Consider the following 13,238-nt stretch of genomic DNA (forward strand, 5'->3'; position numbering starts at 1 on the left):
CTCTAAAAACGGGGGAGAGAATGAAAGCATGTAATTTTGAGGTGAGGATGGGAAGAAAAGGCTTTGCAGCTTGCCGGGCCTTTTCCAGCAGCCTCCGCCCCGCCAGCCCTCCCCTCACCCGCCACCAGGACAGGGGAGGTTCCTCGGTGCTGTCCTTCCGAGGCATTGCCGACCTTGCTCCCTCTAGGACGCTGGTTAACACAGCAAGTTGAACGCTTCCCGGTCCATTATACAACGTCCAAGGTCCGGGCCTCTGAGGCAACGTTGTGGGCCCCCTGAGGTCTCGTTAGCCCAGCTTCCTTTCATTTCTTTCAAGTGTGTCGGACTTGTTTCCTATGAACTGGCTGGTCCCGGAGCGTCCCCCTGAGTCCTGGCTGCTCCTTCCCCGAGGTGGGGAGTGAGGGTGGGAGCTGGGCAGCCAGACTCTGCAGGCAAAGGCTGCCCCGAGAGCCTCGCCGGTGACGCCGTGACCTCTCCGCAGGAAGCTCCCTGTGGCTCTGCCAGAGCAGCAAGGACCTGTGCCGCGTCAGCGCCCAGCACGCCCAGTCACGCCCGTCCACCGTGCAGCTGCCCCCCGACGCCGAGATGAGGGCCTACGCCGCCTGCCAAGACGCCCTGTGGGCCCTGGACAGCCTCGGCCAGGTGTTCATCCGGACGCTGTCCGCGAGCTGCCCCACGGGCATGCACTGGACGAGGCTGGACCTCTCGCAGCTAGGTATGCCCGCCCCGCCGCCAGGCCCTGCCTCCCGGCCTCATCGGGAGGGGTGCCCGCCCGCTTCCCGGGGCCCTGTGTTCAACGCTCGTGAATTCCTGTAGGCTGCCTGGTCGGTTGCTGGATTTCAGGAGGTCGATTAGCCGCTCCTGCAGGGTAATGGGCCTCGTAAGAATTTCGTGAGGAGCTTTTCTTTCCCACGCTTTACGGGTTTTCAGAACCCAGGAGGAGCACGAACTCAGAGAAAGCTGCTGTGAGACACGCTCGAGATGATGCAGTGGGTGCAGCTGCCTCTGCTGGTCTGTCTGAATGTGGCGGCTGCTTTGTGCGCTTCCCGTCTGGGGGACCCGGGGTCCGCGGCCCGCAGCCAGGAGAGCGCCCAGGCCTCCGTCCGCTGGAGGGGTGTGTGCCGCTCCCGCTGCCGCCCTTGCCTGAGTCCCCCCCGCAGGGCAGCCGTGCAGCGTGAGGCCGTTCGTAAATCATTCATTCCTGTTCCGAGGAGTACGGCGATGGAACGAGCCCACACCCTGAGGTTGTCCCCTGGGCAGAGGGGCAGCTGTGGCTGTGAGAAGGTGCAGGCTGCGCCAGGCAGCTCCAGAGTGCACGCGAGCCTTAGGGATACTTCCCTGCCCAACGGGTGCCCGTTTTGGTGAACTCACAACCAGTATTTTGTTTGTTAGGTGGTAGAATTTTACAAGCATTTAACCTTTGAGAATTCAACCACATGTACTCGTTTGAAAAAAAAAAAAAAGGACAAAGAAGGCAAAAAGGGAAGGGAGGACGCCTTGTCCACCTCCCGCCCTGGCAGCCCCTGGCTGCGTCTCCAGCTGATGGGCCTCTCACTGTCCCATGATGTGCAGAGGGATCGTCATTCTTTCGTCCCACGAGGCCCCCAAATACAGCCCAGCTTAGCTAAAGAAGCAGGTTGGTTCTCCACTAAAGAAGCAAGCTTTGTTCCAAGGCTAGGAATTTTCCAGGGTCATTTTGATTATGCTTTTGGCCTCACTCGCACCCTGTGTTTTGAACCTAATCCCAGCGCCAAGGCCGGTCCCCGTCCAGCGTCTGAGAGCGCCTGCCCGCCGCCATCGTCGGGGGGGATGGACCAGCGAGGCTGCAGCTGGCCGTGCCTCTGCCTGCCAGTGCGGCGCAGCCCTCCCGCCGGCCCCGGGGAGGCTTTCCTCGGTTCAGAGGTCCTGTGGGCCTGAGCCACCCTCCTTTGGCCCCCAGGCAGACCAGGTTGGGAGTCTCTGGAGGTAAAAAGGCCAGGGCGAGGTTGGTGTCCTCCTCGCTGCAGGGTCCTGGGAGCGCTGGGGGCCCTGCCCTTGCCCCCCTCTGGGGCAGAAGCGGAGCTCGCTGCCCGGCACCCCCGCTCAGAGGAGGCCGCTGTGCCGCAGCACGTGCCTAGAGAACGGCCTCGAGCGCGGCTTGGCCTCCAGGCTTCAGCCCCCGGCTCACGCCTCCCTTCCCATTCGGTCCCGTCCTCCCGCACTGGCGTGCTGGCCAGAGTGTTACAGCCTCTGAGGCGGCTGGCTGGGTTTCCCTGGGGTCGGTGGCCGTTCTTTCAAGGGGAGTGACTCAGCTTTGGTGGGATTGAGTCTCACTTTCAGAGTGGGAGGGGCCAGACAGGGCCACCCTGGGTTCAGGATGTGCTTTGGCTTTCCCTGCGTGCTGGGGGCAGGGGTGCGGGAGCCGAGAACGGCAGGCTTTCGCAGAGCCGCCCTGCCTCTTGCCTGCAGAATCGTCCGGAGTCCAGCCAGAGTGGGTCACACAGACCGCAGGTGAGGTGGTTGGGCCCAGGAGCGGGGCTCCCGGCGGAGGCAGGGTGGCAGCGGGAGGGGTGCTAGCCGCGTGCAGAGCCGGGCCCCGGGCCCCGGGCGAGCTGCCGGGTCACCTTCAAACCTCAGTCCTCACCTTTCTGAGGGTGACAGCAATCCCCGCCCCAGAAGGATTGTGCAAGTAAGCATCGTGTGCAAACACAACCTGTCTCAGGCGGGTGTGACGGCCTAAAAGCTGCCCAACTCCTCAAGCTGCTGGGGGAGGGGCGGTGCTCGCTCGCGTCTGGCGCTGTGCGTGACGGGGGCCGAGTCCAGGAAGCTCTGCCTTTCTTAGTCTTTCCTGCCCTGAGCTCTGGATTTTGTTTATCTGGGTTACTGGCCGATACTGAGAGGATGGGTAAAGACTTCTTTTACCATTTTCTGAACGTCCTGGGAGAACGAAGCAAGTCCAGAGTTGGTAGGCAGCGGAGGCGTGCAGGGAACAGCAGGAGGGGTGCTGGCCTTCCGCGTGCCAGGGTGGGGGGCAGCGAAAGGCAGGTCGGGGCCACCAGCTGCTCTGCTGTTTGGCTCTTTCCAGGGGTGGTCTGTGTAGCCTGTGGGACAAACCGGTGAATCAAGGTTTCTAAAAAAAGTGTTATTTATATTAGGGGGTGCAGATTTTGAGTTCAGGTGTGTGCTCCCTGCCAGTGTCCGTGGCAGGCTGTCATCCGGCAGCACTCACTGGAGAGTAGTGAACAGAGAGTAGTAACGCAGGTACGTTAATGCTGCCTTGCTTACTTGCCTGGGCTTACCTGGGATGCTTCATTGTTTTAAAAGTTGGCCATGGTGGTGCTCACGGCAGTGAAACGAAGCACAGCCTTTTCAAGACTGTGGTTCTCCATGTGAGGATTCTGTTCAGTAGCAAACTTCTCTTTCCCAGATGCACTCTTTTTTGTTTTTTGGAAGTATAGTTGACATACAATATTATATTAGCTTCAGGTGTACAATATAGTGACTCGATATTTTTATAGATTACACACCATACAAAGTTATTATTATTGTTTGTAGTCCCTGTGCTGTATGTTACATCTTTGTAATTAATTTGCTTTTTATTTTTGTAATTAAAAATTTTTTTTATTTTTTATAAATTTATTTATTTTTGGCTGCGTTGGGTCTTCGTTGCTGCGTGCGGGCTCTCTCTAGTTGCAGCGAGCGGGGGCTACTCTTAATTGCGGTGTGCAGGCTTCTCATTGCAGTGGCTTCTCTTGTTACGGAGCATGGGCTCTAGGCACGCGAGCTTCAGTAGTTGTGGCACGCGGGCTCAGGAGTTGTGGCTCGCGGGCTCTAGAGCAGAGGCTCAGTAGCTGTGGCGCAAGGGCTTAGTTGCTCCACAGCATGTGGGATCTTCCTGGACCGGGGCTTGAACCCGTGTCCCCTGCAATGGCAGGTGGAGTCTTAACCACTGCGCCACCAGGGAAGTCCTTAATTTGCTTTTTAAATGGTAATTTGTATCCCTTAATCCCCTTCACCTGTTTTGCCCCTCCCCCCTTCCTACTCCCCTCTGGTAACCACTAGTTTGTTTTCTGAATCTGTGAGTCTATTTCTGTTTTGTTGTATTTGTTCATTTATTTTGTTTTTTTAGATTCCACATATAAGTGAAACATGCAGCATTTGTCTTTCTCTGTCTGACATTTCACTAGATATAACACTCTCCAGATCAATCCACATTGTTGCAGATGGCAGGATTTCATTCTTTTTTAAGGCTGAGTGATGTTCCATTGTGTGTGTGTGTGTGTGTGTGTGTGTATACACACACACACCCCCCACATCTTCTTTATCCATTCATCTGTTGGTGGACACTTACGGTGCTTCCATATCTTGGCTATTGTAAATAATGCTGCAGTGAACACCATGCTGGGGTGCATATATCTTTCCAAATTAGTGTTTTCGTTTTTTTTCAGATGAATACCCAAGAGTGGAATTGCTGGATCGTATGATAGTCCTATTTTTAATTTTTTGAGGAACCTCCATAATGTTTTCCATAGTGGCTGCACCAGTTTACATTCCCACCAACAGGGTTCCCTTTCCTCCACATTCTTGTCAACGCTTGTTATTTGTTGTCTTTTTAAATCTTTTTTTTTTTTTTTTTGGCTGCACCAGGTCTTAGCTGCAGCACGCAGGATCTTTGTTGCCACGTGCGGGATCTTCGTTGTGGCATGCAGGATCTTTAGTTGGTGCAATGCATGTGGGATCTAGTTCCCTGACCAGGATCGAACCTGGGCCCCCAGCACTGGGAGCTCGGACTCTTAGACACTGGACCACCAGGGAAGTTCCTTGTTGTCTTTTTGATGATGGCCATCCTGATGGGTGTGAGGTGCTATCTCATCGTGGTTTTGATTTGCGTTTCCCTGATCATTAGTGATGTTGAGCGTCTTTTCATGTGCCTGTTGACCATCTGTATGTCTTCTTTGGAAAAATGCCTATTCAGGCCCTCTTCCCATTTTTTAATTGGACGGTTTGTTTATTTGATATTGATTTGTCTGAGTTCTTTACAGAGTTTGGATATTAACCCTTTATCAGACATACTATTTGCAAACATCTTTTCCCATTCAGTAGGCTGCCTTTTCATTTTGTTGATGGTCCAAAATGTACTCTTTTTCCTGACTTCACTCCTCTGTTCCATTAAATTCTGCTGGAAAGGGCAGAATTCTCTCTGGCTGTTTTTGCTTCTCTGCCGGCCATTGTGGTTGTCAGTGTCTCTTCCACCTACCCCAGAAGATCTCCTGGGCTGTCTTACCCTCTGCTTCCCTCCCGCCACTGCCAGGGTTAGAGCTCCCCCTCCACACCTGCACTGCCATAGCCGCCTCATGGCTCCAGGTGTGCCCACCTCCTGCCATGGTTGCCCGATCTCTCCTAAAACATGGCTCCCGGGCTATGCCCTCGACGCCCTGCAATCAAGTTCCAGTCTTCGGGGTAGCACCTGGTGCCCTGGCAGCCTGACCCAGCCTGCCTTTCGAGGGCCTCGTGCAGCGGGGCTCCGGCCACCCGCCATCGCTCTTCCCTGTGTGCCAGGCCCGACTGGGCCCCTGGGGTCGCCTGTCTTCCCGTGGCCTAGAATGTCCTCCCTGCTCTTGCCTACTTCAGTCAGCACCCCCTCCCCGGGGCTTCTCCCTGAGCTTCCTGCTCCTACTCTGTCCCAACAGTCACTTTGGTCTGACCTGCGAGGAGTTTCCACGTGGAGGCGGAGGGGCTCTGCCAGCAGGGACCTTGTGCACGGCCACATCCACACACAGTGGGAAATAGGACTGTCAGGGCGATCCGTCGTCGTTTGTAACTCCATTTCTAGCTGATTCTGGGATATGAGTTTCGATTCCTTGTTACTGATAATCACAGATAAAACTGTCTTAACAGCAGGTACAAGATGTCTTCACCTGTAATTCATCAGTCCAGCTCCAGGTTGCCATCCGCCTGCCCAGGGCATGAGGTAGGAGATGCTGGCTTGATCAGAGCTGTTCAGAGATGTGCTTCACCTGGTTCCCTTTCAGTCCTGGCCTCTACAAGCGTTCTGACACTGAAAACAAGAAACAAAAGCCCATCTTCCCAGTGCCGAAAACGTGATCCGGACTACCTCATGCTGGCACTGACCTTGGGCAGCTCCAGGTCATTGTAAAGTCTGGAATGTCACCAGTCTTTACATTGCAAGCAGACATTTCAATTTCAAGCATGACTTTAGCAAAGTATCAAGTCATGAACATGATTTCTGCCTTTAATTTCTTTTTTTTAAGAGGTAGCATCTCTCTTTTCTGCTCCTATACAAATTACCAAGTCAGTTGCTACTTTGGGATTAGATTAGGAGAATTCTTTTTCTCTCCCTTTTTTTTTTTTTAATTGGAGTATAGTTGACTTACAGTGTTGTGTTAATTACTGCTGTACAGCAAAGTGATTCAGTTATATATACATTCTTTTTTTTTTAGCATTTTAATTTTTCTTTTTAATTTATTTATTTTATTTATTTATCTGATTTTGGCTGCGTTGGGTCTTTGTTGCCGCACGTGGGCTTCTCTAGTTGCGGAGAGCGGGGGCTGCTCTTCGTTGCGGTGCGCGGGCTTCTCATTGCTGTGGCTTCTCATTGTTGCAGAGCACGGGCTCTAGGCGTGCGGGCTTCAGTAGTTGTGGCACGTGGGCTCAGTAGTTGTGGCACGTGGGCTCAGTAGTTGTGGCTCGCGGGCTCTAGAGCACAGGCTCAGTAGTTGTGGCGCACGGGCTTAGTTGCTCCGCGGCATGTGGGATCTTCCCGGACCAGGGCTCGAACCCGTGTCCCCTGCACTGGCAGGCGGATTCTTAACCACTGCGCCACCAGGGAAGCCCTACATTCTTTTTTTTTAATATTCTTTTCCATTATGGTTTATCATAGGATACCTAATATAGTTCCCTGTGTTGTACAGGAGGACCTTGTTGTCCGTCCAGTCTGTATATAATAGTTTACATCTGCTATCCCCAACCTCCCAATCCATCCCTCCCCTAACCCCGCCCCCTGACCTTGGCAACCATCAGTCTGTTCTCTATGTCTGTGATTCTGTTTCTGTTTCATAGATAGGTTCATTTGTGTCATATTTTAGATTCCACGTATAAGTGATATCATATGGTATTTGTCTTTCTCTTTCGGACTTACTTCACTTAGTATGATAATCTCTAGTTGCATCCATGTTGCTGCTGATGGCATTATTTCGTCTTTTTATGGCTGGGTAGTAGTCCATTATATATATGTACCACATCTTCTTTATCCATTCATCTGTCGATGGACATTTAGGTTGTTTCCATGTCTTGGCTATTGTGAATAGTGCTGCTGTGAACATAGAGGTGCATGTATCTTTTTGTTGTTATTTTGTTGTTGTTGTTGTTGTTTTATTCTGCATGTATCTTTTTGAATTACAGTTTTGTCTGGATATATGCCCAGGAGTGGGATTGCTGGATCATATGGTAGCTCTATTTTTAGTTTTCTGAGGAGCCTCCATACTGTTCTCCATAGTGGCTGCACCAACGTACATTCCCACCAGCAGTGTGGGAGGGTTCCCTTTTCTCCACATCCTTTACAGCATTTGTTATTTGTGGATTTTTTTTTTGTAGATTTTTTTTAATGATGGCCATTCTGACTGGTGTGAGGTGGTACCTCATTGTAGTTTTGATTTCCATTTCTTAGATAAAGAGAATTCTTCAATTAAATGTCTAGCTACTGAACCCAGTTATAGAGACTGAATATGGAATTTTATGATTTATGACAGTCCTAGTTTTTGGAAGAAAATTTGCATCATTTAGCAGATATTTAAGATGCTCATAACGTTTGATTTCCCAGTACACATAAATATGCATATGTCAGGCACTGGAATGTTTAGCAAACTAATGCAATTTGTAATTGAATACATCTGGTCACAGCATTTAATGAAGAAATATTCAGTGTCGGTTCGTGCCTTTAGGTAACAAATAGGATTATATTATATAGTAATTTATGCAAAAAAGTGTCTTGTAAATAGTAAAACACCAAATAAATGCCACTTTTTGTTCTAAAATATATGTTTAAAAAGTAATCCTAAAGGGAAAATGTCTCATCTGTTGAATAAAGTAATTAAAACTTTTTTTTTTTTAATGGGAGGGAAAAACAAAATAAGGGGAAGACAGGAAAATCGCAGCATGTCTGTGTTAGTCGGACTAACATTGTTATAGTAACGAGTCCCAAATACCAGCGATGTAACACAGTGAAGGTTGCTTTCTGCTCCCGCGAAGTTGGCTCTCGGCTTGTCAGTCTTCCGATGGTTGTGGTAGTGGTTCCCAGGTGGTGGCTCACTGGCCCCCTGCGGTGCTCTGTGGCTCTGCCCCTGTGTCCCTGCGGCAGGGGACAGCTGAAAGGCAAGGCCCTCTTGCCAGCTCTTTTATGGTTCAGTTCAGAAGTGACAGATCCCTTCTGCTCGCAGCCCATTGTCCAGAACCAGTGATGGGGCCCCGCTTAACTCCAAGGGACACTGACGAGCCAGGGAGTGCTGGGGGGGCCAGTGTTCTCTGCCACCTGCCCTGACCTCATGCACCTGCACCCAGACAGCCTGGGAGACCCTCTGCGAAGTCGGAGACTACGGAAAAGCCCTCGATTAAACGCTTTCTTCTTTGACCTGTCTCTTCAATTCAGAATAAGCTGATTTATACACTGAAGTGTATATTCTAGCAACCTTTTATGTTTGTTCTAAAAGAACGCTTGCCTTGTAATATGAACTCCGTGTTTCACTGGTGGTGGTGTTATTCGCTGCTAATTCTGAGGTGCTGACCCAGTGTGTTTTTGTCACCACATAACTCTCTTCACATGAGCAGCTACCACCTGTAGTTCCTGTTAGGGCAGGTTGACGACTCCAACATAAAATTATTTTTTAATTAGCATTTTAAAATTAGAATTCGTTTCTCGGCCGTTTCTGGAATTTACTGCTGAAAGTACTTTATTTGGATCACTACAAATCTTTTCATGGGTAATGTTAGAGCTCTGGGATGTCTATTTTAACTCCCCAGTAAGACATTCTATAAAAGATTTAAAAAATACAGCTAATTTCAGTATAAGAGAAATCATCATCTTCAGGAAATGTACAAAGGGATACTAAGAATTTTTTCAGTAGTAGTGGGTTGACACTTTTAAGCTAAACACATGTGACGAGATTTCCCCATAGCAGGATCCGTGCCGGTGCGTTGTGGTGTAGGCACCGGGGCTGTCATCTGATAGCGGTGACGACTGTGTGAGGTGGCCAGGAGCAGCACTCCCGGTGCATGTCGCTGCGCCGCCTTTTCCCTGCTTCACAGTCAAAACGGGTCATCCTCTAACTTAGCCATCAGAAGACAAACCATTCAACCTGATAAAACGGGCAAAAGACTTGACAGACGCTTCACAAAAGAAGATACACAGATGCCCCCCATAAGCACATTAGAAGATTCTCAACCTCACTAGTTACCAGGGAAATGCAAATTAAAACCATGACAGGATGCCACTTTACACCTGCTAGAATGGCTGACAGAGGTGCCAGAAGTGGATGCTGGTGAGGGTGTGGGCCACCAGGACACACTGCTGGTGGGCGTGTAAAATGGGAAGACTGGTGGTCTCTTTCCACGTTAAACAGATATCTACCCTATAGCCCGGAGCTCCACTCCTAGGTGTTATTCAAGAAAAACAACACATGTTCACAAAAAGAAGTCTTCTGCAGGAATGATGATAGCAGCTTTACTCCTAATAGCAAAAAGTGGAAATGGCCCAAATGCCCATCAGTAGGATACACCACTAACTGTGGCGTTTACATGCAGTGGACTCATACTCAGCAGTAAAAAGGAGTGACTGGATGAATGTCACACTGAGTGAAAGAAGCCAGGACCAGGGAGTGCATACCTGTGATTCTGTTTTTACAGTCATCTAGACCAGACTGAACAGATACGTGGCGATAGAAATCAGAAGAGTGGCTGCCTCGGGGCAGAGGGGCAGAACTTTCTTGAGAAAGGGGCTTGAGGGAACTTTCTGGGGCGATGAAAACATTCCATAACTTGATAAGCCATGGGTTACCCAGGCATGTTCATCTGTCAAAAGCGAGGGAGCTGACCGTGTAAGATCTGCGTGTTCACGGGATGTGGGGCCCCGGAGGTCAGAGGTGGCTGGCGGGGAGGGTCAGGCTGGCCTGGGTTCAAGCCGCGGCCTGCCCTTTGCCTCCCGGCTTCTCGGCGTTCTCTCCCGGGGTCTGCGTCCTGACGGCCTCACGCATGAGCTGGGGCGGCAGTAGCCATGCATCATTGTCGCGCAGGTCAGTAACTATGGGCTGTTGCTCTTTCTGCCAGATAAACTATTAATCAAATTTCTCTTTGAAGACTCCTCCCATTTCCTTTCCTCTTAAAATTGGTGTAATAAACAAGGAGAAATGTAAAAAGAAAAATGAAGATCCTGGGAGGCTTAGTTAGTTAATATTAATTCTAATTAGGATCAAGATTACCTGAAAGAGGGACTTCCCTGGTTGTCCAGGGGTAAAGAATCCGCCTGCCACTGCAGGGGACACGGGTTCGATCCCTGGTTGGAGAACTAAGATCCCACATGCCGCGGGGCAACTAAGCCCACGCACCACAAGGAAGATCCCGCATGCTGCTGCTAAGACCCTACGCAGCCAAAAAAAAAAAAAGATTACCTAAAGGATGAATTCCCTTGCCCCAAATCCAGAATTTGCTGGTAATAGTCAAGTATCTGATGAAGCTAATGATGGGGCCCACATTGAGATATTCATTCTCAGGCTTGGTGGCTCAGGGCACTGTCCGGATGGCATCTTGATTACTCTGCCCGTGGCGTGCAAGGGCTGCTCTGTGGCGCGGGGCAGGTGCCAGGGCAGCCAGAGGCCTTGGTGACTCCCGTGCGCTGTAATGTTCTCGAGCAACAGAGTTCACCTGCAAAGGCAGCAGCACCTCTTTCTTTGAAGTATAAAATCAAAGTTCATAGATAAAATGAAACATGAGTCATCTGACAAGAGTAATTAATGTGTGTACTTTTTCTCTCTTTGTCTATAGGAGCTGTAAAACTGATGAGCCTGGCATGTGGAAATCAGCACGTCTGGGCCTGTGATTCCAGGGGTGGAGTTTACTTCCGCGTGGGTACCCAGCCTCTGAATCCCAGTCTGATGCTTCCAGCCTGGATAATGATTGAACCGCCTGTCCAGGTAAGCAAAAGTTAACTGATACTAACTTGCTCGTCAGTAAGCTGCTCGGGTGCTGGTGTCGGGGAGAGGACCACACCTGCGAGTGTGGCCTCCCGGCCACTGGGGGAGGAGGGCCGTGTCAGGGAGCCTGGGGGCTAAGGTGTGCCCCAGGTCAACACACGCTCATTCACTGGCATCCCACACCTGGAGTTTGATATTTGTGAAGTTCAGGGCCGAACAGATTAACGATTATCTGAGCCAATGCTGCTTTTTTTCTTTCTCAAAATAAAAGTGTTTCATTTCTGACTTTTTACAGAATGAACATTATTTTTGAAAATATCAAACAATATCCAAAAGTATAGAGAAGAAAGTAAAAGTCATTTTAAAATCTTGTCATGGAGATAATGTATTATCATTATTTTGTGAGTGCCTTTCCTGGTTTGTTGAAGAAATTCTTCTTCTTGTGTGCCCCATCCCCTCCTCCGACCCCGGCCGTATTTCAGTTTACGATGTATCCTAAATGTTTTTCCTTTTCTTTTGACTGTTCCACCACTCGAATCAGAAGCGGGAGTCTGATTTTAGTGTACTGTTTAGTTACCCTTAAATACCTGATGGGCCTGGTTGCTATGTTAAGTATAGTTCTGCTAAAATTTATAAGTGGGGGGCTGTGATTTAATAAGAGTTATTTGCTCTAACTGTTGCTAGTCCCCACTTTGTGACTTTGTTGGGGAAAAAAATGAAGTTGCCATATGCAGAGGTGGCAGTGTGGCAGGAGTGGTTAGTCCTTGAAAAAAAAGTGCTTAAACGGGGACAAGAAGGAAATCAGGTGTTTGGGTGAATGCCTGTGTTCATGACTGTCTACATTTTGGGCATCATGAACCCTCAGGGATGGGGCAGCTGAGGTCAAGGTGCAGGGCTGGTCATGAGGACCACCAATCCTGCCCATGGGACACGGGGCCTGTGCTGGGAGACCCTACAGTTGGACAGGAGTCAGGTCCCGAGTTCTTTCAGGCCATTGGTCAGCGCTCATGGCCACGGGGAGGCGGGCTCCACGTGGATCTTCGTCCTCACAGGGTCCTGCGAAGAGCCGAGTAGGATCGCGTCTGTGAATTAGAAAGCGCTGTGCAGATGACCACTCTGCGTTCGTCTGCACACGGCGGTGCGCTGACAGCCACGGTCGGGCGACAGGGGAAGGCGTTGTCGCCGGCACTGTGGGCTCTGCTGGCGCGCAGCGAGGGTGAAGGCAAGCCGACCTCTAGCTGGTTTCATTGCTGGTCTGAAGCCCCCTTAGACGAGGCACCCTCTTGTTGCCTGCTCCCATGGTATGTCGTTGTCAACCCCTGACAGCTTTATGTTATTTCTTAAAGAGTTACAATTCACCCTTCTACAGCATACAACTCAGTGTTTTTTAGTATATTCGCAAAGTTGTGCAACCATCACTGCTATCCAATTCTAGAACTTTTTCACCACCCCGAAAAGAAGCCCACTACCCATTGGTAGACACTCCCTTTTCTTCCAGAACCCCTGTCTCCTCAGCCCCTGGCAGCCACTAATCTACTTTGTATTTCTATGCACTTGCCTATTCTGGATTTTCCTTTTCCATATAAATGGAATCATATAATATGTGGCCTTTGTATCTGTCATCTTTCACTTGGCTTCACGTTTTCAAAGTTCATCCACGTTGTAACATGTGTCAGTACTTTATTCCTTTTTATGACTGAATAATATTCCACTGTATGCATAGACCACATTTTGCGTATCCATTCATCAGTTGATTGACATTTGGGTTGTTGCTACTTTTTGGCTACTATGAATAATGCTGCTGTGAGCATTCGTGTACAAGACTATGTGGACATGCGTTTTCAGTTCTGCTGGGTGTATAACTTTAAGTGGAATTGTGGGGTCATATGGTGATTGTATGTTTAACTTTTTAAGGAACCGCCAGACTGTTTGCCACAGTGGCTGCACCATTCTACATTCTGCCAGCAATGTATGAGGATTCCAATTTCTCTACATCCTCACTGCAAAATTTTTCTTGCCCAGTTTTTAAATTCTACCCATCTTAATAGTTGTAAAATG

General features: G+C 49.7%; 1 protein-coding gene across 8 annotated transcripts in view; it reads left to right on the top strand.

The window, feature by feature from the left end:
- TECPR2 (tectonin beta-propeller repeat containing 2) overlaps positions 1–13,238 on the top strand; it is a 99,628-nt gene that overhangs the window by 59,425 nt on the left and 26,965 nt on the right. For 7 of the 8 annotated variants that reach the window (XR_009501023.1, XR_009501024.1, XM_059915035.1 and 4 more), the window contains exons 16-17: positions 482–715; positions 11,032–11,180. Coding sequence is in view for 6 of the 8 variants with exons in the window: in XM_059915035.1 (XP_059771018.1) it covers positions 482–715; positions 11,032–11,180 (383 nt within the window). In the remaining 2 variants the exon portion in view is untranslated. Of the gene's footprint in view, positions 1–481; positions 716–11,031; positions 11,181–12,232; positions 12,789–13,238 lie in introns of those variants that run through there. The other variant, XM_059915039.1, reaches the window with a different exon arrangement.

Source organism: Balaenoptera ricei, chromosome 2 (assembly GCF_028023285.1).
Source record: "Balaenoptera ricei isolate mBalRic1 chromosome 2, mBalRic1.hap2, whole genome shotgun sequence".
NCBI lineage: Eukaryota > Metazoa > Chordata > Mammalia > Artiodactyla > Balaenopteridae > Balaenoptera > Balaenoptera ricei.